Here is a 23718-nt window from a genome sequence, read left to right on the forward strand (position 1 = left end):
TGCACACAAAAAAATCCCCTTCTAATTATTGCAACACAAACCCGGAGCGTGTGAATGGCCCGCCCCGCATGACGTCACCCGCGTTCTAATTCCCACGGTTGCCCCGGGAGACGGGATTGTTCGGCTCCAATCGCCTGGGAAAGAGTCCCGGGGCAGGATTACGGAACGTTCCGCCCTCCGCTTCGTCCCGCCCCCCGCGGCTCCCATTGCCCGGCGGCGCTGCCTCTCAAAGGCCCTCTGCCTCCCCATTGGCCAGGGCGGCCCGTCCTCTTGCTGCCTGGCTCCTGCTTTATCTGCGGAGCTCCCGGGTCAGGCTTGTCCGGCTGGAGCCCAGAGCAGCGCTGAGCCTCCTGCCATCTTTGCAGCTGAGAGGTTTGGGGGCCAAATAGGGTTTGCACGGGGGTGGGATAGGGGGTGGGTGGTATAGAATCTTCGCATGAGTCAGGGTGGGTGAGAGGTCCCGCAGAGATCCTTGCCACAGACCCCAGAAGCTTGCAAGGAAACTTGGTCCCCCTCCCTCCAACGAGAGACTGCCCTCCCTCAAGTGTCAGGGGGCCAGAACTCCCAACAGGGTAAATCCTAGGTACCCCCCCCCCCCGCCCCCGGGATCTGAATTCCAAGCAGGAAGACCAAACCCTGGGAGAATCCTACAGGTGGGCGCTCAGGATTCTGGAGGAAAGGACTGAAAGGGTCTCACCTGGATCTGCAGGAATCTCAGGATCCAAGAAGGTTTCTGCAGGTGGCCCTTGGCAAAAAGGATCCTGAAAGGATCTTGGGGATTCCAGAGAAGAGGGCTCAGGACTCCCCCACCAGTCACCCTACATCCTAAAGGGTGTCCAGGTGGCTCTCCATAAAAAGGATAGAAGGGTTTCCCCCCAGAAAGTACAGACAGTGTGACAGGCCGTGGGTCATGGCCGACGCTCACGCCCTAGAGCCATAGTGCCACATGTGGCAGCCCATCCGATGCCCCAGCAGCAGCGGCGAAGATGATCCCAGAAGATGAGAGCCCCCCAGCAGGGGAAGAGGACGGTGATGGGGACTTCCCGCTGCTCCTTCACTCCTCCGAGAGCGGCAGCCTTCGCAAGGTAAAGTCCAGGGGAGGGCTCAGCACCAAGGTGGTCTTGGTATGAGGGTGGGGAAGAGGATTTCTTGTGCCCTCACAACTGGCGAGGGGTGGGGATGGCTCAGTGGTAGAGCCTCTGCTTGGCACGCACAAAGCCCCGGGTTCAGTTCCCGGCATCTCCACGTTAAAGCATCTGTACTAGTAGGTGACGTGAAAGTCCTCTACATAAGACCCTAGAGAGCGGCTGCCAGCCTGAGTAGGCGATACTGACTTTGATGGACCAAGGCTCGGTTCGGGGAGGGGCTGTGGGTCAGGGAAAGAGCCTCTGGTTGGCATGCAAAGATGCCCGGTTCAATTCCTACTGTCTCCAGTGAAAAGGTTTAGGCAGTAGGTGAAGAGAAATACCCTTTTCTACCTGGGAAATTGGCCAAGCTGGCAGGGGCTGATGGGATTTGTAGTCCATGACCATCTGGAGAGCCGCAGGTTGCAGAGCCCTGGAGTAGACAACGTGGATGCACCTTGTGATTTAGTACAAGGCAGCTTTGTGCAGGATTTGGGTGGGGGCCATGGCTCAGTGGCAGAGAGGCCTGGCACACACAAGGTCCCGGGTTCAATCCTTGCCATGTCCAGTTAAAACCTCTTTCTGGAACCCTGGTGAGCAGCTGCTGGCCTGAGCAGGCAATACTGTCCTTAGGGCATTGTGGGTTTTCCGGGTTGTATGGCCATGTTCCAGTAGCATTCTCTCCTGACGTTTCGCCTGCCTCTGTGGCTGGCATCTAGAACTCTACTTAAGACCCGAGAGATGCCAGCCACAGAGGCAGCCGAAACGTCAGGAGAGGATGCTACTGGAACACGGCCATACAACCCGGAAAACCCACAATACCCTAGTGATTCTGGCCGTGAAAACACCTTCGGCAATATTGTCCTTAATGGACCCAGGGTCTGATTAATTATAAAGCAGTTTCCTGGATATCTGGTGCCGAGCAGTGGTGGGATCCAAAAATTTTAGTAACAGGTTCCCATGGTGGTGGGATTCAAACAGTGGCGTAGCGCCAATGGGGCTGGGTGGGGCACGGCGGGGGCGTGGCCGGGCATTCCGGGGGCGGGGCATTAATAATTTCTCTGTTACTGTAAAAAAACTCTTACTGTAAAAAAAAAGTTCCTAATTTCCAGCTGGCATCTTTCTGTCCATCATTTAAACTCATTATAGCAAGTCCTATCGTCTACTGCCAACAGAAACAACTACTACTCCTCTAATTGACTGCCTGTCAAATACTTCATACTTTCAAATACTTAATTTTGTTTCTAGAAATCAAAAGAACGATACTTTCCTTAAACCAGGAACTTGACCATATTTCTAAAACATGTTTTTAAAACAGCCCAACAGGGAGAATTATCCCGTTTTCTACCTTCGCTAACCAGCCACATAGGAAACAACAGGACTTTATGATTTTTGGACCCAATGGAATTTCTAAAGGAAAAGCGGACCCAATTAGTCACCCCCTCTCGGCACACACAAATAATTAGTAACCCACTCTCGGGAACTGGTGAGAACCTGCTGGATCCCACCTCTGGTGCCGAGTGCCCTTTTCAATCTTGCCCCATCCCAACGCGAAACTCTGAGGTTTTCCCCTTTCTGTCTCTCCCCGCTGCTGTTTGAAGTGTCTCCAACTCAGCTGATGTTGTGTGCTGGATTTTTTTCCCTGCGGGCTGTGTGACTTGGCAGCGCTTTGTGTCTGCTCGTAAGCAAGCCCTGGCTGAGAAAAGCTAGATGTGGATCGTTGGCCCATGGCTAGTTTTTCCAAAAGGGAAGTCTCTGGCTCGGCGAAGCGAACGTCTCCGGATCTGCTGCCGGCCACCTGCCCGGTTGGCGATGCTCGATGAAAACCGGCTGGCGGTCGCCTGTGTTTTCCCTGCCTTGTTCTATTCTGCCTGCCAACAGGTTGCTTAAGAGTTTCCGTGTAAACAGCCTCTCGCTTGCGGGAGTCTCGTTCTGGCCGACAGAGATTCGCTTTCCCTTCAGGGTTTGCTGATGCGCCGGAAAAGGAGAGTCACTTTTCCTGGAGATATTTGCAAAGCCGTGGAAGGCGCATCTCTGATCCCTTTATTCTTTCGATCCCAGTTTTTATGGCCGCCTCTGTTGCACCTGTCTCGATCTTTCCTGCAGTGGTCGTTTCACATATTGTTGTAGGGCAAATTTGGGGCTTGCCCACACAATGCACACACTGAACAGGGAATTACAGCCAGCTGTGGCTTCCTCTTAATAATCTTCCTCTTAATTATTCCTCTTAATTATTCTAATTTGGAGAACCGGGTTCAATTCCCCACTCCCCCACCTGAGTGACAGAGGCTTATCTGGTAAATCCTCAGATAAGGTCCCCGCAGACTCCTACATTCCCTGCTGGGTGACCTTGGGCTAGTCACAGTTGCTTTTTGACCTCTCTTAGCCCCACCTGCCTCACAAGGTGTCTGTTGTGGGGAGAGGAAGGGAAAGGAGCTTGTGAGCCACCTTGAGTCTCCTTACAGGAGAGAAAGGTGGGGTATAAATACAAACTACTCCTCTTCCTCCTCCTTCTGCCTCCTTCTTCAAGCCGCAGTGGACTAGAATGGACACACCTGCTGGCAAATTTGCCATTTTGTTCAAGTGGGATTACGTTTGCAAGTGTATGCTAAAACATCTTCTGTATGCCTGAAATACCTAATGCGTGAAGAAGTTTTGCTTTAGAGCTGCCTATTTAAAGTGTCTCTAACATTGCCCATAACTTTAGGGAAGCACCAGCCTTCCAAATTGTCCTAAATGCAATCCTGAACAAAGTTATCCCTTTCTCAGTCCCTGGAAGTCAGTGGGTTTAAAAAGGTGTGCTAAGGATAGCACTGTAAGCCATTAACCTGTTTGGTTGGGGGCAGCTGCTGATATCTCTCCCAACTGGTTTCGGCTAGAAGTATAAAAACTTGTTCGCTGTTGACTCAAACAGGAGTGGAAAACTTGAGCTGCGTTCGTTCACACAGCCCCGGGCTGAGCTGGTGGGTGCTTTAATATTTTGTGACTCGAATACAGAACCTTCCTAGGCTTGTGGGAAGATTCAACCTTGGTCCTTATTTTGCATTAAAAATTCTGAAACAAGAGTTGTGCTATGTATAGGATTATGGGTTTAGTTACCTGTTATTTTGGCTGATGTGGCTAGTCCTATCAGCAAAGATTGGATTGGATTGTATATTTAATTTATATACCGCCCTCCCCCAAAAGGCTCAAGGCCGTGCACAACAATATAATAACAACATCAGTAGTCATAACATCATACAACAACCGTCAGTAAACATGACATGACATCAATAAACATAGAATCATAAACATCGAAGAAGAAGAGGAGGAGGAGTTTGGATTTATATCCCCCCTTTCTGTCCTGCAGGAGACTCAAAGGGGCTTACAATCTCCTTGCCCTTCCCCCCTCACAACAAACACCCTGTGAGGTAGGTGGGGCTGAGAGAGCTCCGAGAAGCTGTGACTAGCCCAAGGTCACCCAGCCATGGGTGTGGGAGTGCACAGGCTAATCTTGAATTCCCCAGGATCAGCCTCTCTCCACAGCTCAGGAGCGGCAGAGCAGGGAATCAAAACCCCGGTTCCTCCAGAGATTAGATGATACACGAACTCTTAACCTCCTAACACCCTCATCATTGTTGCAAAATACCACGCCACTGATGTCATAAGCATGACATCATAAATATAGCATCAGAAACATAGCACTGCAACAATAATAAACGTAACATAAGCATAGTATTATGAGCAACAATAAACATAACATTGTAAACAGCAAACATCAGTAGTTATAACATCATAACCTACAAACAATAATACTCATAACATAATCAGCATAAATAAATAATCATGGATGGCGACTTTCCCCTTCTGTCAGTGTAGTGTAAAGTAAACTATAGTGTAAAGATGGCATCGTAGAAAAGGTAAGCAAGGAAAAAATGGGTATGTGCCCCCAATGAGTTTACAGTCAAGAGGGGGCAAGGCAAGGAGAGAGAAGCACGTTAATTTAGGTAAGAGGAAGAGAGATTTGTTAATGGTGAGGGCACCAAAAAACCATTCAGGAGCAATTGGTAGATGGCACCAGGAAAATATTTGTGAGGTTCTTGCGACAATGAAACTGAGTGTCGCTATTAAATTATTGTTATTGTTAAATACATGCTATTTATTATTAAATGCAGTTGCCCAATGGAAGACAAGGAGAGATGAGTTAGGTCTCAGTTTCCACGTACAGATGGCCATTGTCAAACATGCCCGGTCATTAACTGTGATAATTGCATTCCCAATTCTGGCAGAATAATTACTTTCCCACGGCTCCGGTCTTGCACTGGTTAGCATGGATTTAGAATCCGTCACTTTGCCCATAAAGCACGCATGTTGATGGGATGGAAATAATTCACCTGCTTAAACCACTTTTGATTTTGATTTTAGTACAGTTTTGTCCTATTTTCCCATTCAACTCAGGAAGCCACCTGTTTTATCCTCGTAACCAGAGGTGGGATCCAGCAGGTTCTCACAGGTTCCCGAGAGTAGGTTACTCATTATTTGTGTGTGCCGAGAGGGGTTACTAATTGGTGATTTTGCCACGTGATTTTTGCCTTAGTTACGCCCCTCCTCTCAGCAGTAGCGCACAGAACTGGAAGCAGTCTAGCAGGCGGTGCACCGGTGTGCGTGGCAGCCTGCGCCTGCGTGCATTCGTTTCCCGCCCAAGGACTGGCGCAGCGGCTGCGTCCTTGCCACAGCCCCGCCCCGGAATGCCCGGCCACGCCCCCGTCGTGCCCCGCCCAGCCCCATTGGCGCTACGCCACAGTTTGAATCCCACCACCATGGGAACCTGTTACTAAAATTTTTGGATCCCACCACTGCTCGGAACAACCCCAGTTGTTGAAGCTGGTGTGATATAGTGGTAAAGAGTGTTGGACTGGAATCTGGGAGATTCCAGTCTTTGCACAGATGCCAGCCACAGATGCAGGCAAAAGGTCAGGAGAAAATACTATGGGAACGTGGCCACACAATCTGGAAAACCCACAACACCGTGGTGATCCCAGCCATGAAAGCCTTCGACAAGACCTTGCAGGATTGTGGTCAGGATAAACTGGAGGAGAATTAGATGCGAGCTGCTTCAGGTCTCCGTTCAAGGATAAAAGTGGGATATTAATGAATTAAATATACGTAAATAAAATAAAGATACTTGTCCGTAGGAAGACACACACGAGAAATACACTGGAAGGAATGCAGGTTTATTCCGGCTGAAAGTGGGTGATGGATCTCAAGCTACTGAGCAAACTTCATGGGTAGGGGAGAATTTGAACCCAGAACTTCTTGCTCTGAATCACTATCCCACTGTGTCTGACAAGTTAATAGAGGAGCAGCAGTGGCGTAGTGGCTAAGAGCAGTGACTAAGAGCAGGTGCACTCTGATCTGGAGGAACCGGGTTTGATTCCCAGCTCTGCCGCTTGAGTTGTGGAGGCTTCTCTGGGGAATTCAGATGAGCCTGTACGCTCCCACACACGCCTGCTGGGTGACCTTGGGCTAGTCACAGCTTCTCGGAGCTCTCTCAGCCCCGCCCACCTCACAGGGTGTTTGTTGTGAGGGGGGAAGGGCAAGGAGATTGTCAGCCCCTTTGAGTCTCCTGCAGGAGAGAAAGGGGGGATATAAATCCAAGCTCTTCTTCTTCTTAGTGGGGGGGCTTCGACTCAGTGAGAGCCAGCGTGGTGTAGTGGTTAAGAGCAGGTGCACTCTAATCTAAAGAACCGGGTTTGATTCCCCACTCCTCCACCTGAGTGGCAGAGGCTTATCTGGTGAACCAGATGTGTTTCCGCACTCCTGCATTCCTACTGGGTGACTTTGGGTTAATTGTGGTTCTCTCAGAACTCTCTCAGCCCCACTGACCTCTCAAGGTCTCTGTTGTTGTGGGGAGAGGAGGGGAAAGGAGCTTGTAAGCCACCTTGAGTCTCCTTACAGGAGAGAAAGGTGGGGTATAAATCCAAAGTCGTAGTCATCTTTTCCTTGGTGTTCAGAAGGTTCTGGGTTCAATCCACGGCAGCATCTCATGTTAACGTGAGTTGAGGGAAATCATAGTCTTCTTACTGTCCTGATTCCCATGACAACATTTCCGGGGTCCTAGGAGGGATTTTAAGCTCCCCCAATGATGTAGCTGGCGTGCATTTTTTTTCATTTTTCGTTTCAAGAGGGAGAAAGGGGGGGGGGCAGACCCAGGAGGGGTGAAAGGAGAAGGAAAGAGTCAGACATATATGGTAAAGAAATTTTCATCTTGGTCCCATATTGCTGGATCAGGTCAGCCATGGGTCGTGACTCTGGGAAAGGTTATAGGCCACTTATTTCAAGGACTCATTCCCAGTTTAGAACAGTGATGGCGAACCTGTGGCACGGATGCCAGAGGTGGCACTCAGAGCCTTCTCTGTGGGCACGCACAAACAGAGTTCATCATGTGGGGGGGGGAATCGCCCCCCCCACACACACACACATCTAGGCTGGCCTCAAATGCCGGGCTCAATTAATAGCATTGTCCCAAGACCTAGTTTCTGTGAAGCAGTATGGAAAACTCCTGTTAAGCGCTTCGTTAAACTCTATAATTGGTTTTCATATGGAAGAACTAAAGCGCGATCCTTTACCTGGGAGTAAGCTCATTAAGGTAACGGTTTGCTTCTGATGCAAAACCTCCTAGGGTTGTGGATTCAAATTCAAGCTCGAAGAGTTGCATGGTTGCTTCAAAGCAAAGCCAACAACTACCACCAAGCTTACTCCCGAGTAACGCACGCCTCAGAGCCAACCATTTTTTCTTAACTAAAACCTCAGTATTCAGGTTAAATTGCCATGTTGGCACTTTGCAATAAATAAGTGGGTTTTGGGTTGCAGTTTGGGCACTCTGTCTCAAAAGGGTTCGCCATCACTGCTCTAGAATTAATCTTTGTGTGCGTTAAATCGCCTTGGTGCAACGTTGTCCAGCCCCGTCGTTGTCGACTTGAAAGCCCTTCTTCAGTTTTTGCTTTTCCCATATGCAAAATGAGTCTGTGCAATTTTAGCACCATTTTTTTGGGTAGCTCTCATTGTGTCTTCTCCATCCAACGGCTTCTCCATTTCAGCATTGTTTTGATGTGCCGTGCAGAAAAATGGTGTAAAAGGCCGCATGAGAAATACATTCATCGGGGAACACCAGCTACCCAAGATGATTCACAACAGAAGCATATTTGGGGAACGGGGCCGGATGAAAACAGCACAACCACACATTTTTGTTCTTAAGAGGAGAAGCCGTTTGGATTTGACGGAGAGATAAAGGGAGCTGTGTTTTTGGCACAGTCCTCCGGATGCGTGGTAGAGTTGCCAGGGTGATTGCAGAGGGCAGCGATCCTCTGTTATCTCCCGGGCTGGATAGTGCTATCTTGTCACTGAGGCTGTAATGCATCTGTTTCCTGTTTGCAACTCTCACCCTGACTTGTGGCCCCGATTTTATAGCACGGAGCTCGTTTGCAATCTGGTTTTTGTTTTCGTTTGGGAACCAGTGTGTTTGTTCCTTCTTTTTCCAACAGTTTGAACTCTGGCTGGTGGAGCCTAAAAGCCGGTGTTTGTGTTTACTAGCCATCCGCTTGTCTCTGCTAACCACAGTTTGTACTAGTGTTCTCCTTGTGTTAGCTGTCAGTATCAGAGGGAAGGGTCGTGCTGAAATGGCACACTTTCTCTGTGGCACAAATACTGGCTTGGATGGACCAAGGATCTGGTTCAGTAAAAGGGAGCTTCTTGTGGAAGTTATTTTTGGGGGGTGGCGCTCTCTACCCACCCTCAAAATTTCAAATGTACTCACAGGGTCAAAAAAATGGAGACCCCCTCCTCTAGAGGAACGTTGCTTTTTTGCGCACAAGATCTGTGGGATTCTGATCTGAGCTGCAAGTCAAGGAAATGTGACAGTTGTCCCTGAAAGATCTATTGTCGAAGGCTTTCACGGCCGAATTCAACTGGTTGTTGTGGGTTTTCCGGGCAGCATGGCCGTGGTCTGGTAGATCTTGTTCCTAACGTTTCGCCTGCATCTGTGGCTGGCATCTTCAGAGGTGTATCACAGAGAGAAGTCTGTTACACACTATTACACACCAGCCACAGACGCAGGTGAAATGTTAGGAACAAGATCTTCCAGACCACGGCCACACCGCCCGGAAAACCCACAACAGCCAGATGCCTCAGATCCGTCCACACACCTGTGGGTCATATGAATGTCACGTCTCCTCCACCTGTCCTGTAACACTGACTTTCTAAAATGACCAGGGATGGAAAAATGTGTTCATCTGGGTGTCGATCATCCAGGTCTTGAATTTCTCACCGAAGCGGGCCAAATCCCATGATGAGAAGAGGTGATGACTGTTGGCAAATTGCGAAAGAGTCAGCTACGCAGCTCATGGCTTTGGTGCCCAACATGTTCTGGTCTCCAGTAGCAGCTGGGGTAAAGAGGATGGAGTTATACCGCAGTCTTCCTGCCGCCCCAGCGTTCTTGAGATATCTCTGGCTCAGAATTACTTGAAAGGGTACAGGTAGTCCCCCGTCACTGGGTCATCACTGACCCATAGGGCAGTGGTGGCGAACCTATGGCACGGGTGCCAGAGGTGGCACTCAAAGCCCTCTCTGTAAGGTTAACGCGATGCGCAGAACTCAAGTCACATTAGTGTAATTATTTCAGGTATATTTATTACAATAAAACCGTCCAATGTTTTGGTGAAGCAGTGTAGGTAACCCTTCTGTTAAGCTAGTGTTAACCCCTACTGCTCACCGGTGCCTGATCCTTTACCTGGAAGTAAGCTCAGTTGCTTCTGAGTAAACCCTCCTAGGGTCGGGATTCACCCATTCGAAGCGTTGCACAGTTACTTCAAAGCAAAGCCACCTTCTACCACCAAGCTTACTCCCGAGTAATGCGCGCCTTGGAGCCAACCGGTTTTTCTATACTAAAACCTCAGTATTCAGGTTAAATTGCCATGTTGGCACTTTGCGATAAATAAGTGGGTTTTCGGTTGCAGTTTGGGCACTCGGTCTCGAAAAGGTTCATCATCGCTGCCATAGGGTGATGAACAGCACAACATTTTGTAGGCAGACTTTGTTTACGGGATGGTTTGCTATGGCCTTCCCCGTCATCTACAACACACACACACACACACACGCACACGCGCGCGCGGCAAGCTCGTTTTATCAACCTCAGAAGGTTGAGTCAACTTTGAGGAATGCAATCGACCCCTCCCCAAATTGAGTTGTTTACACTTATTGTGTTGCTAAAATTGTGAACTCCTCCTCTGTTGCCTGCCTGAGGAAAAGCCCGTCCCATCTTTGTATCATCCTGGGGCACTCGGGGGTCTCTGACTCACCCACCTCTTTCAAAAGACTCTTTATCTGGTTCTCTGGGAATCCCAGAACTCCTTTTTATCATTTATCGGAATAATTTCCAGCACAATAGGTCTTTTCTCCCCCCAAGTGTGGGGGAAGCTTTTGTGATGTGTTTTGCTATTGCAGCCAAAGCCGCCTCCTTTTGTGGGGGTTGCTAAAAAAAAATCCTTTTTGGGTGCCTGTGGAATCTTTCAGCCCAATTTTTGTGCATGTTATTTGGAGATAAGCTTTTAGAGTTCAAAGGGAGTTACTCCTGAGTTATCATGCATAGAATTGCAATCTTAAAAGTCCTAGTAAAGAGTACAGGAGGGGTTTGTTTTTTTTTACTTTTGATGAAACAGGTTTTGTATGTTTTTGAAAGGTTAGGAAAACCTGCCGCACCTGCTTATCAGGTGCCAAAGTCTGATGAGGGGGCATGCCTTCAGTTCTTTGGAACAGCAGCAAATAAATAAACTATCTTCTGCCTCCAAGAATTTTTTTGTGTCAATGTCTTGAGATGGGGTTGCTTATGTCTGTTCTTCTTAAGGCTGCGATTGTTTGTAAAACATTGATGCATCCTTTATAATTTGGAGCATTTTCATGTATTTTTTTGCAACAAATATACCTGCACTTCTAAGGTAAGAATACTTTAGAAAGTGTTGTGTGTTTTCATTAAAACAGCCCATCTCTGAAGCACTAAGGTAGAGGCCGTGTTCTAGCAGCATTCTCTCCTGACGTTTCGCCTCCATCTGTGGCTGGCATCTTCAGAGGATCTGATCCTCTGAAGATGCCAGATCCTCTGAAGATGCCAGCCACAGATGCAGGTGAAACGTCAGGAGAAAATGCTGCAAGAACACGGCCATATAGCCCGGAAACCACACAGCACCCCAGTGATTCCGGCCGTGAAAGCCTTCAACAATACACCAAGGTAGAGGCGTTTGAAAGTAAATGTGTTCCGCAGTATACTGGTTATTGGATGTCGTATTCGATTGCATTGACCTAACATTGTGTGATCTGCCTTCAGTCTGAGTGAGAAAAGTGCTCAGTAAATAATAGAAATAAATCTGGCTATCTGCTGCTTTGTAGATTCCAGAAGTGTGGCCATATTTATCCTCTTGCAAAAACAGATCCATCCTGCTGGTTGTAGAGAATTCCACCCAGTTAGAGTGATTTTCTCCAGCCTACGAAATTCTGCTTGTGAGAAAGTGGCACGTTCTGGCAATTAAAGGCTCCTACCAGTGGAAGGATCCCTTGTGTCGAAGAAGAAGAAGAAGAAGAAGAAGAGTTTGGATTTATATCCCCCCCTTTCTCTCCTGTAGGAGACTCAAAAGGGGCTGACAATCTCCTTGCCCTTCCCCCCTCACAACAAACACCCTGTGAGGTAGGTGGGGCTGAGAGATCTCCGAGAAGCTGTGACTAGCCCAAGGTCACCCAGCTGGCGTGTGTGGGAGTGCACAGGCTTATCTGAATCCCCCAGATAAGCCTCCACAGCTCAAGTGGCAGAGCTGGGAATCAAACCCGGTTCCTCCAGATCAGAGTGCACCTGCTCTTAGCCACTGCTCTTAGCCACTACGCCACTGCTGCTCCCAAAGGATGGGTCCACCATTAGTGGAATACAACCTCGGCTTCCAGCCCAGAGTCCAATTTATTTATTGTTGCAAAAGCTTTCCTGGGACAGCACAACTTATACCTTTAGAAGAAGAAGAAGAGTTTGGATTTATATCCCCCATTTCTCTCCTGTAAGGAGACTCAAACAGGCTTACAATCTCCTTTTCCCTTCCCTTTTCCCTTCCCCCACCCCACAACAAACACCCTGTGAGGTGGGTGGGGCTGAGAGAGCTCTGAAGAACTGTGACTAGCCCAAGGTCGCCCATCTGGCGTGTGCTGAAGTGCACAAACTAATCTGGTTCTCCGGATAAGCTTCTTGTAAAGTTGCTGCTTAGCCTTGGACAGTTTTCGTCTGACAAGGTTGGCGGGACACCCGGATTGGGGAGTGTTTCTAGTATCTGTAGTTTCCAGTATCTGTATCTGCTGTTTCTTTTGCCTGTCTGTGTGAAACTGTTCCACTGTGGTTTTCGGATGGGAACTACAGGTGTTTATCTAACTTTGGCGGGAACTGGTGGGGTGCCCGTAAAAGAGGCTGTTCGTACGTTGGGAGGTCAGTTCCTGCATTGCTTGTGATCGACTTAGAATGCCAGCTCAATAAAGAACTTGAAAAGTTACTTGTGGCCTGGACTTTACTGGTTCCTTACACTTCTACAGCTCAAGTGGCAGAGCGGGGAATCAAACCCAGTTCTCCAGATTAGAATGCACCTGCTCTTAGCCACACTGTATAGGCTTGTATCATAGGCGTGAAACAGGCAGGCGAGCCTCAGAGCCGAGGAATATTTTTTTTAAAACCAGGTTCTTCTTTTACAGGGATGTGATCCTCTGGCCCAGACGCAACGTAGCAAACTGCAGCACCGCCGCGCCCGAATTAACCAGCAGATCAACAAGGAGATGAGGATGCGGGCAGGTGCCGAGAACCTCTTCAGGTGAGTCAGGATGCGTCTCCGCTTTGCTGATCTGGTGGTTTCACTGCTTATCTGCAAGGCCTTGAGGGCTAGCCAATTACGGTCTCTTTTCAGGGAAGGTATCGTTCTCGGGGATCGGCTGTATTGCAGAGATACCTTTCCAGTATCTGAACAGTGCCCAGAGCGAAACAATGGATAGCAGAGTCTTGTGGTATCTTAGACTAACAGAAAGCAATAAAAAAAGGCTAATGTGATCATAGGGTGTATCAACAGAGGCATAATCTCCAAATTGCAAGATGTCATACTTTCACTATACGCCGCATTGATCAGGCCTCACCTAAGAACATAAGAACTAGCCTGCTGGATCAGACCAGAGTCCATCTAGTCCAGCACTCTGCTACTCACAGTGCAGGTGCCTTTGGGAGCTCACCTGCAGGAGGTGAAAGCAATGGCCTGCTGCTGCTGCTGCTCCTGAGCACTTGGTCTGCTAAGGCATTTGCAACCTCAGATCAAGGAGGATCAAGATTGGTAGCCATAGATCGACTTCTCCTCCATCAATCTGTCCAAGCCCCTTTTAAAGCTATCCAGGTGAGTGGCCATCACCACCTCCTGTGGCAGCATATTCCAAACACCAATCACACGTTGTGTGAAGAAGTGTTTCCTTTTATTAGTCCTAATTCTTCCCCCCAGCATTTTCAATGGATGCCCCCTGGTTCTAGTATTGTGAGAAAGAGAGAAAAATTGCCCTCTGTCCACATTTTCTACCCCATGCATAATTTTATAGACTTCAATCCTATCCCCCCTCAGACGTCTCCTCTCCAAACTAAAGAGTCCCAAACCTGGAGAATTGTGTGCAGTTCTAGAGGCCTCCCTTAAAAAAGGATCTGGACAGAATGGAGCAGGTGCAGAGGAGAGCGACGAGGATGATCAGGGGCCTGGAACAAGAAGGATTTCAAATATTTCAGCGTTCTACCAGGGAAGGTTCTCTACCAAGATAGCTTGGAGCAAACCTGGTGTCCAGAAAGCGTAAAGAGTACAGCGTAACATTAACTGAGCACCAGGATTGGACTGAATGATTTACAGACCGTGAAAATGACTCATCTCCTGAACAGAATGGTTATAAACCCCACTAGACAAGACCAAGAGCAGAGTTAATTGAGGTCAGAGAAGAAGAGTTTGGATTTATATCCCCCTTCCCGCAGGAGACCTGCTAAAGGCTGATAACTTGCCCTTCCCCTCACAACAAACAATCTCTGTGAGGTAGGTGGGCTGAGAGCCCAGAGCTGCATCAGCCCAAGGTCACCCAGCTGGCGTGCAGGTGGAGTGACTAATCTGAATTCCCCAGATAAGCTCTCCTCCATTAGCTTCAGGCGGTAGAGCTGGGAATCAAACCCGGTTCCTCCAGATTAGATACACGAGCTCTTAACCTCCTACGTTTTCATCTGTATTTCTCGTTTGCCCTCTCAGTTTGGGTCTCTGTTGGACCACTTGCTCTTGCTGGCAACGGTTGAGGGATCTTTTTGCCTCTATTTCCACTAGCCTGCTTCATCTTTGCCTGGGTGCTGGGCAGGAAATGAAATTCTGCAAGTCACGTGTGCAGGGCCGCTTCTCACTTGGCAGGCTGGATGGTGTAACGTTACCTATCGGGCTGGGGCAGGTGTAGAGAAAGGAGGCGGGGCACGAGGCCAAGACGTTGTGGTGACAGATCTCTTAATTCAGGGGAGGTTAATGAAAGTTCTCCCATTGAACTTTCCCAGAGATCCTGCACTGGAGAGCTTTGGTTTGTCATTGAGAACATGATTGTGAGAAAGGCTGTTGACCGGCCCCATGGGGAGGGGACCTTCGCTGTCAAGAGTGTTGAGAGCGTGGTGTTGAGAGCATGGTGTTGAGAGCCAGTGTGGTGTAGTTGGTTGATTCTAGTCTGGAGAATTGGGTTCAATTCCCCACTCCTCCACCCGAGTGGCAGAGGCTTATCTGGTGAACGTTTCCAGACTTACATTCCTGCTGGCTACCTTCTGCCACTACAGTGCTTCGGAACTCTCTCAGCCCCACCTTCCTCACAAGGTGTCTGTTGTGGGGAGAGGAAGGGAAGGGAGTTTGTAAGCCACCTTGAAAAAGGTGGGTTATAGAAGAAGAAGACTTTATTTACAGTCAATGACCAGATATATTACAAATCTCCAAAATATCTACAACAAAACAAGAATGCAGATCTCCATTCCAAAGCACTATCCATCTATATATATTGTACTTTGTAAACAATAACCAAACAAGCATAAAAAATAATAAACAAACAACAAAAAATATCTTAAGGGGATGCCATATTCGCATCATTTTCTTTCTTCATAATGAATAGACAGAATTTTGCCACCCATTTAGTAATATTCTCCTTCTTATCTTGTAATAGTTTTTTCACAAACAAACCTTTATCAGAACAATATGTCATTTTGTAGTAGATGTGACATATTTTTTCCTTTGCCTCCCCATAAAGGACACTTTGGTAGGTGAAATCCAAACCTCCCTCCTCCTCTCTTCCTCCTTCTTTTCCTTCTTCTTCTTCCTCTTGTCTTCTTCAAGAGATCCAGCTACAGTCGGCTAACCTCTGTGAATTGGGACTCAGCTGCAGTGTGGTGTGTATATGCTTGGGCTTGGTTTACTTGCTTTAAAAACAATGACTTTGCAAGGAAGGCCTTTGAAACAGGGTTCCCCAAGGTGGGGTTGGGGGTCACGGACCCCACCACCAATACATCCCTTCGCCACGTTGTTTTTTCAGCAAACTGGCTGTTTAATAGGACTTGTAACCCTCAAATGTTTTTTTCCACTGGAGGACTGTGTTACGCGAAGCATATAGCGAGAAAGCCTTGCTTTTCTTCCCACAGATTTGAGAGGAGATACCCATCACTTTTCAACCTGTACCATTTGCCTTGGCCCGTGTCGTTTACTTTGGTTTATTCCCTCCTGCTGCAGCAGCCATTTAGGGGTGGTAGAATTCAGTACCAAAAAATCCCAGATGTGCCCACTGACTGCAAGATTTCCAAATCCCCCCGTCATTATACCGATACAAAAAAACATAGGAAATATTTTCCTCTCAATACCTTTTCTGGTTTCCATCCTCAGAACTACACGCCGCATGCAAGTTTCAGTTAACGCCTGCAGCTTGCATCAAGCTTCTGGACGCCGGAAAGTGGGCTCCGGAGCTCAGCAAGCCGGAAAGTTCTGCCCGACAAACGGTTCTCTTCTCCCTTTCTTGAGTCAGCAATTAAAACCTGACACAGCCTAGGAAAGGCGAAGAGGAGGGCGGGGAGAGAATTTGCTGCCTCCATTAGAATCTAGAAGAGAACAAGGGAGTTTTGCAGAGGGCCTCGGAAGCAAAACATTTGGATGCCGTGATAATTGGAAAAGACCTCTTGGGTCAGTGAACCGGACCTCCTCCTCGGCTCACAGGAAGGATCTACAGCGGACACTCTCTCTCTCAAACGAACACACGGGGTCAGCCCAGTGCTGAGAGGGGAGGTTAAGAGAGCTTGTGTATCTAATCTGAGGAACTGCCTGATTCCCGCCTGCCACCCAGGGAGCTTCGTGGAGGCCGATCTGGGAGACTGGCTGCAGGTGCACTTCCACACCAGTTAGGTGACCTTGGGCTAGTCACGTGGGAGGCCTTCTCTCAGCCCCACCCACCTCACAGGGTGTTTGTTGTGAGGGGGAAGGGGCAGGAGATTGTCAACAGTCCCTTTGAGTCTCCTCTGCAGGAGAGAAAGGGGGCGAGAATCCAAACTCTTTCTCGAGAGAAGGCTCCCTGGTCTGAACCATCCTGCCTGGTCAAATCTCCCAGGAAGCGGGTCCATAACTCCCACAGGTGCCACAATGGCTATGTTTGGCCTTGTGGAGTCCCTAGGTGTGGTAACCTGTGGGTGTTATGCTACCCACGGACCCCTTCCTGGGGCCATCCCTGCTTTGCCACCGTCACGCCTGACACAGACTGGCTCAGGTGCCCAGTTTCTCAAAATGTTGCTTTGGCAGCATCTGTTCCTATGGCATAAGGATATTCCCTTTGCATAACATAAGCTTCAACAGCCATTTTGTGGCTCGCTCCCCCTCCTGAGGCCGCCATTTTGTGGCCGCACCTGTCGCATCAAAACTCCAGGGGTACCTGCAGGCCCCGAAAAGGTTGGAGAATTCTGGCCTTCCTCAGACACAACCACCACCACCACCACCAACAACAACAACAACAACAACAAACACCACCACAAACAACAAACACCACCACCACCACAAACAACAACCACAACAACAACAAAGCCATCTTTGCCGGGTTCCTGGCAGGCCAGCTTAAAAAATCTTTTAAACCTATATGGGACGTGTATTTGTCTGTTTGTAATACATGTATTTTGTTTATAATATATGGGACATGTATTTGTTTATAAACAAAAACGGATTGACTTGTCCCTGTTGGCTCCGAGCTCATTGGAGGAAGGTTGTGGTGCAAAGCTGACGAGTTGTACTCTGATTTCAGGGCCACCAATAACAACAAAGTAAAGGAAACCGTTGCTTTGGAGCTTAGTTTTGTGAATTCGAACCTGCAGCTTCTGAAGGAAGAGTTGGAGGAGCTGAACAGCTGTATGGGGGCTTACCAGAATGACAGGTAAGGACATGGCAGGGGCTTGATCAGGAAAGGAAGGTAAGTGAGGCGGGGCTGGCGAGTCTTTGTTTCTCCAGCCCTCTTCTCCAGCAGTGGCGTAGGAGGTTAAGAGCTCGTGTATCTAATCTGGAGGAACCGGTTTGATTCCTCTGCCTGAGCTGTGGGAGGCTTTCCAAATCAGATTAGCCTGTGCACTCCCACACACCTGTGCTGGGCACCTTTAAGGTCACAGCTTCTCGAGCCTCAGCCCCAACTCCACTTCACAGGCAGGCGAGCCAGAGAGGGGAAGGAAAGTGATCAGGCCCCTTTGAGTCTCCTGCAGGAGAGAAAGGGGGGATATAAATCCAAACTCCTCTTCTTCTTCTTCTTGTGTTTTTTTAGCCCATAAGTAGGTTTATTTCTCCGCTTGGTTTTAGAGCTTTTTGTGTAGTCCGGGTTTAAACTCTGATTTATAGACTATGTAGGTTATTTTATGCGGGTACTGTTTCGTTTTAAATCATAGGTTCCTGTCAAAACAGTTTTTTATATATTGCACTTCTTGATTTACCGCCGAGAGAGATGTGGGAGGGGCAATTAAATAAATCGGATAAACAAAATGAATAAATAAAGCCTCCCAAACCTCTATCTGCAAAGGGGGACCAGTATTAGCCTACCTTACAGGGCCCGTCACCATCTCAAGATTACTGAGATTGTCAGCCCCTTTGAGTCTCCTTCAGGAGAGAAAGGGGGGATATAAATCCAAACTCTTCTTCTAATGGGTCAGTCACTAGATTAGAGGACTCCTTTCCAAAGGATTCTTCCGGGATAGCTGCATAATTAAATTTAATTAATAATAATAATAATAATAATAATAATATAAAAGGACTCCTTTGTTTGCTTCTGTTGTACTGGCTTAATCATCTTGGGGTGATCATCGTATGCTCCAGTCCTTTGGCTAAGCTGTTTATTTATTGCCCAGTCAGTGCAAACCGAATGGGACAGGATTTACTATTTAAATAAAATGCCTTATATATTTCTCAACGCACCTGGTCTTTCTAACAGCTCACCTGACCTCTTTGATTTAATAAAAGGCTCACGCCGCATAATCTGATGATGGCATTGTGTAAGAGGGTTGAATTCGCGGCTACTTCGCCCTCCGGGTGGTGAGTCCTCACCTGCAACGCAATGAGATGACGTAAACAATGCGCTGCAAGAAATTCATTGGCTTCTTTTTCTGTTGGCTGCTGGTGTGGAAAGATGCCGCTTTCTTAATGGGGGTGTACAAATCTGGGCCAAGGGAAGCAGAGAAGGCTAGGACCCACATTCACTCCTTGGCATTTCCAGGTCTAAAAATGACCAAGGAGCCAGTTTTGTGAAAAACCTCCACCCATGGGGGGCAGCTGTAGGCCAGTGGTGGCGAACCTTTGGCACCCAGATGCTCGTGGACTACAATTCATCAGCCCCTGCCAGCATGGGCCAACACAACCAGGCGGTAATATTGGCTAACCTATGGTGCTCCAGATGCTCATGGACTATAATAATTCCCATCAGCCCCTGCCAGCATGGCCAATTGGCCAACCAGGCATGGCCAACCTATGGTGCTCCAGATTTCATGGACTAATTCTACCAGCCCCTGCCAGCATGGCCACTATTAACCAGGCATGGCTAACCTATGGTGCTCCAGATGCTCATATGGACTACACCTTATCAGCTCCCCTGCCAGCATGGCCATCATTAACTCAGGCTGGCTATTAACTTGCCTATGGATTCATAGCCCTCTGCCATATTAATTGGCCATGCTGGCAGGGGCTGATGGGAATTGTAGTCCATAACATCTAGTGCCAAAGGTTCGCCACCACGGGAGCAGGCAATACCGACCAAGGGCTTGTCGCAGTCAAAGGCAGTTTCATGCGTTCAGCAAAGGTTGAAGGAATCAGGGGACTGGTTTGGTCTTTGGATACTGAAAGAACTGTCACACGTCACATTCTTTGCCGTACCTCAAGACAAGATTAGACTTAATGGGCTTAAGGCACAGAACGAGCAGTTTAGCCGTGGGACCAGGTGTCTCCAGGTGGGGGTGGGTGGGTTTTGCCCCTTGCTGGAAACCGTCAAGCCCAGGTCGGGCAGCCAGGACTCGAAGTGCCAACAGCTGTGGATTTCCTGTATTGACCAAGGGCTTGGAGGAGGGCAGCCAAAATGGTCAAAGGTCTGGAGCCCATGCCCTACGAGGAGAGACTTAGGGAGCTGGGGAGGTTTAGTTTGGTGAAGAGAAGGTTAAAGAGTGACAGGATAGCCCTGTTAAGATATTTGAAGGGATGTCATGTCGGTGAGGGAGCAAGCTTGTTTTCTGCAGCTCCAGAGACTAGGACCAGGAGTCATGGGTTCAAGCAAGCAGGAAAAGAGTTTTCCACCTAAACATTAGGGAAGAACTTCCTGACTGTCAGGGCTGTTCGACAGTGGAATGCACCCTGGAGTGTGTGGGAGTCTTCTCGGAGGTTTTAAAGAGAGCCGGGACACATCTGTCAGCAGTGCTTTGGTTGGGTGTTCCTGCATTGCAAGGGGTTGGACTTGATGTCCCTTGGGGTCTCTTCCAACTCTATGATGCTACGATGGCCACAGCCTTAAATGCTTTAGAAGGGGATTAGGCAGATTCATGTAGAGAAGTCCACCTGTGGCTACTAGCTATGGTGGCTAAAGGGAACCTCTGCATTCAGAGGCGGTCAACCTCTGACTGCCAGTGTCAGGAAACAACCTCAGGAGAAGGCCTCGGCCTCTAGCCCCTGTTGTTGAACCTCCAGGGAGTCTAGTTGGCCACTGGGTGAGACAGGATACTGGCCTAGATGGACACATAAAGCTGTCCTCAGGCCACCATTTGGTATTGCCTCGCTCAGGGCCGGGTAGCTTTTCCAGGGTTACAGTGCCCTGTACCAAGTTACCTTGATCCTTTTAGCCAGAGACACCAGAGATTGATCTTGGGACATTGCGCACGCCGAACAGATACTCTGCCACTCAGCCACTGTTCCTCTGGTCTGATCTAGCAGGGCTCTTCATCCATCCATCCATCCATCCATCCATCCATCCATCCATCCATCCATCCATCCATCCATCCATCCATCTTCCTTCCTACCTATCCATCTATCCATCCATCTATCTTCCCATTCATCTATCTATCCATCCATCCATCTTCCCATCCATCTATCTTCCCATCCATCTATCCATCTATCTTCCCATCCATCTATCTTCCCATCCATCTATCCATCTATCTTCCCATCCATCTATCTATCTATCTTCCCATCCATCTATCCATCCATCCATCCTCCCATCCATCATTCATCCATCCATCCATCCATCCATCTTCCTGCCTACCTATCCATCTATCCATCCATCTATCTTCCCATTCATCTATCCATCCATCCATCCATCTTCCCATCCATCTATCTTCCCATCCATCTATCCATCTATCTTCCCATCCATCTATCCATCCATCTTCCCATCCATCTATCCATCCATCCTCCCATCCATCTATCCATCCTCCCATCCTCCCATCCTCCCATCCATCCATCCATCCATCCATCCATCCATCCATCCATCCATCCATCCATCCATCCACCCACCTATGAATGAATGAATGAATGAATGAATGAATGAATGAATGAATGAATGAATGAATGGCATCTCACCTGGGACAGAGTTTTGGATTTGCAGACTGACTCACATGCAGGTTGAGGAGGGAAGGTGTGCGCTAGTGGTTTTACCAGCTAAGCAGACAAAAATGTTCTCGCAAGCAGACCGGTAGCTGAGTAGGAGGACTGAAAGAAAAGTTTGCCCTGGAAGATTTCACTCATTCAGAGATATTTCAGTGACTCCATCAGCGCTGGGGCCAGCGGGCACTTAAGGACCTGGATCTAGCAGGGCCATTACGGGTAAGAGAAGACGCACCTGTTGAGTGGGGTGTCGGATGATTTGCCTTCGTAGAGGAAGCTGATAAGAGTGGGTGGTCTTCATAAAAGGCGTAGCAGAGGGTCTTGTAATGCCCAAAGCTCATATTTGCACACATGGTGTCTAATAACAATCATTGGTACACCAGGGTTAGCTACAGACAGTGCCCTATTCTATAGTACTTCTGCCTATGGTTAGGGGCCCCTATGCCTTCTCGATACACTGGCAGCTCCTATCAGCATGATGCTGGCAGGGGATGATGGGAACTGTAGTCCATAACATCTGAGGGCCGCTTGAAACCTATGCGATCAAAGGTATAAAAGGTTTTTGCTTAATCACCAAATAAATCTTGTCCTATAGAAAGTGGGGGTGGGACGAAAGAGTCAAATCCAAGCCCAACTTCTCCCCTGTCCCCTTCATGTCTGGACTTCTAGGAAATGATTGGATTCAACATGGCGGTGGAATTGATCATACCCTTTACTTAGGATGAGTTTCAAATGAGTTTGTGGAGTGCCATGCAGGTGAGCAAACTTTTTTTTTTTAAAAGGAGGAAATACCTTGTAAGCCTGAAAACAAAAAAAAATAGAAAACCCTTGGCAAAAAATTCCCCCAAAGGGATTGGTGGGATAAGAGGCTCCTGGTAGTTGGAGATGATCCCCTCCGTGGATCCCAGTTAGTAGAGCGGGTAATGTGTGGTACAAGGGAACACAGCAGAAGCCCTTGCCGGCGTTAATGCGTCATCTTGGCAGAAGGATCCTAATGTGCAAGCTACGACGCAAAAGGAAAGTTTTGGAGATCACGTTGAAGCTTCTAGTCTAATAACAAGAGTATTTATTAGTGAACTCCATTCTGGAGAGAAGGTAGGTAGATAGAGTCACTCTGCTATCCTAATGTATTGGATGGAGATGGGATGCTTGGAGCCCTGTCCCTCTCTCTAGGCATGGTAGGTTCAAAGAAGTGAGAAGGGGCCTGAGGGAAGAAGCCGGAAGGGAAGGGAAGTCCCTGAGAGTATCAGTCTGAGGAAAGTAACAGCCCTAAGATCAAAGGGATAGGCCATTCTGATAGGCAGTAAAGGTGTCAAACTCTATGTCCCTATTCTCCAGCCACTGGCTCTCCTAGTAAAACCCCTCTGTAGGTTGGAGGGGCAGGAAACAATGCAAAGTCCCTTCACTTCCACCAGGGATGGAACGGAGATAGGGTCCAGTACACGGCGAGGGGCCCAATTGAGCTGGTGGAAGCCATACCCCACCTAAGCTTGCCTTGCAAATGCCCCCCCAGCCATCAGCTTGGAGACAGCTGCCCTGCCAGCCCAGCTAGGAAGTGATAGCGGCTCTTCTGAGCTGGGCACCACGCAGGATAATTTCTCACGCTCCAACTCCTGCCGAACAGCATTTTGTACCTGGCTGCATTGGTTGGGTGGGGCACCCATGCTAGCACAGGGCTGTAGTGACTCCAGAGGTAGGTCTGCTGAGCTACCCCCGGATTGGACTGTCCTGGCTCTCCGGCACATACTCATATTTTCTTCTATTCTTTTCTGCTTCCTGCCTGTTTTATATATATTTAAACAGTGCCATGCTTAACCAAAAGTACCGGAGGGTATGGTTTCTTTTTGTGAGTCACAACAGTAGGATGTGAGCCCATCTCTCCTTCAGTGATAATAACAAGAACAGCAATCACGACACTGTTGTTGAGTGGCGCTGTGTTAAGACTTGTCGTTCTCTCCCCAAACAGGCCATGCGGGACTCCCAGCCGTAAACGAAGCCGGCCCTGGCAAACTGCTTCCAGGAATACCACAGTCTCTACTTTACTTTCTCGATAACCGTTTCTTCCAACAGGAACTTGGGGTCCTTTTTTTTCCACTGGTTAGTTGGTTGCCTTGTTCTCGGTTCAGGAACGAGTAGATTTTTAAAATATATATATATTATAAACTAAGCGGGTCTGCCAATGCTGCTGTGGTGGCTGAAGTCTGGTGAAGTGGAAAGAAAGAAAAAGGGAAGCAAATGGTTCGAACATGCGTCATTGCATTAAATGCCTGCCCAGGCGAGGGGCAGGGGCCTCTGCCCTCTCCCCGCTCCCTTGTATTGGCACTCCTGCCCCATTCCTCCCTAACGTTCCCCTTCCTCTGCTAGGGTGGGTGCAGCCCGTATGTCCTTTCCACCCTTCCTTGCAGCAGGCGAATTACTTCCAGCTTAAA

At 48.5% G+C, this 23718-nt stretch overlaps 1 protein-coding gene across 1 annotated transcript in view; it reads left to right on the forward strand.

Annotated features, from left to right (window-relative positions):
- Positions 1–862: 862 nt before the first annotated feature.
- LOC125425150 (rhophilin-1-like) overlaps positions 863–23718 on the forward strand; it is a 41283-nt gene continuing 18427 nt past the window's right edge. Inside the window, 6 exon segments of the mRNA XM_048482694.1 lie at positions 863–1085; positions 12876–12991; positions 17481–17609; positions 21446–21468; positions 23256–23352; positions 23354–23386. Coding sequence (XP_048338651.1) covers positions 987–1085; positions 12876–12991; positions 17481–17609; positions 21446–21468; positions 23256–23352; positions 23354–23386 — 497 coding nt within the window. The 5' untranslated portion in view covers positions 863–986.

Source organism: Sphaerodactylus townsendi, unplaced genomic scaffold (assembly GCF_021028975.2).
Source record: "Sphaerodactylus townsendi isolate TG3544 unplaced genomic scaffold, MPM_Stown_v2.3 scaffold_19, whole genome shotgun sequence".
NCBI lineage: Eukaryota > Metazoa > Chordata > Lepidosauria > Squamata > Sphaerodactylidae > Sphaerodactylus > Sphaerodactylus townsendi.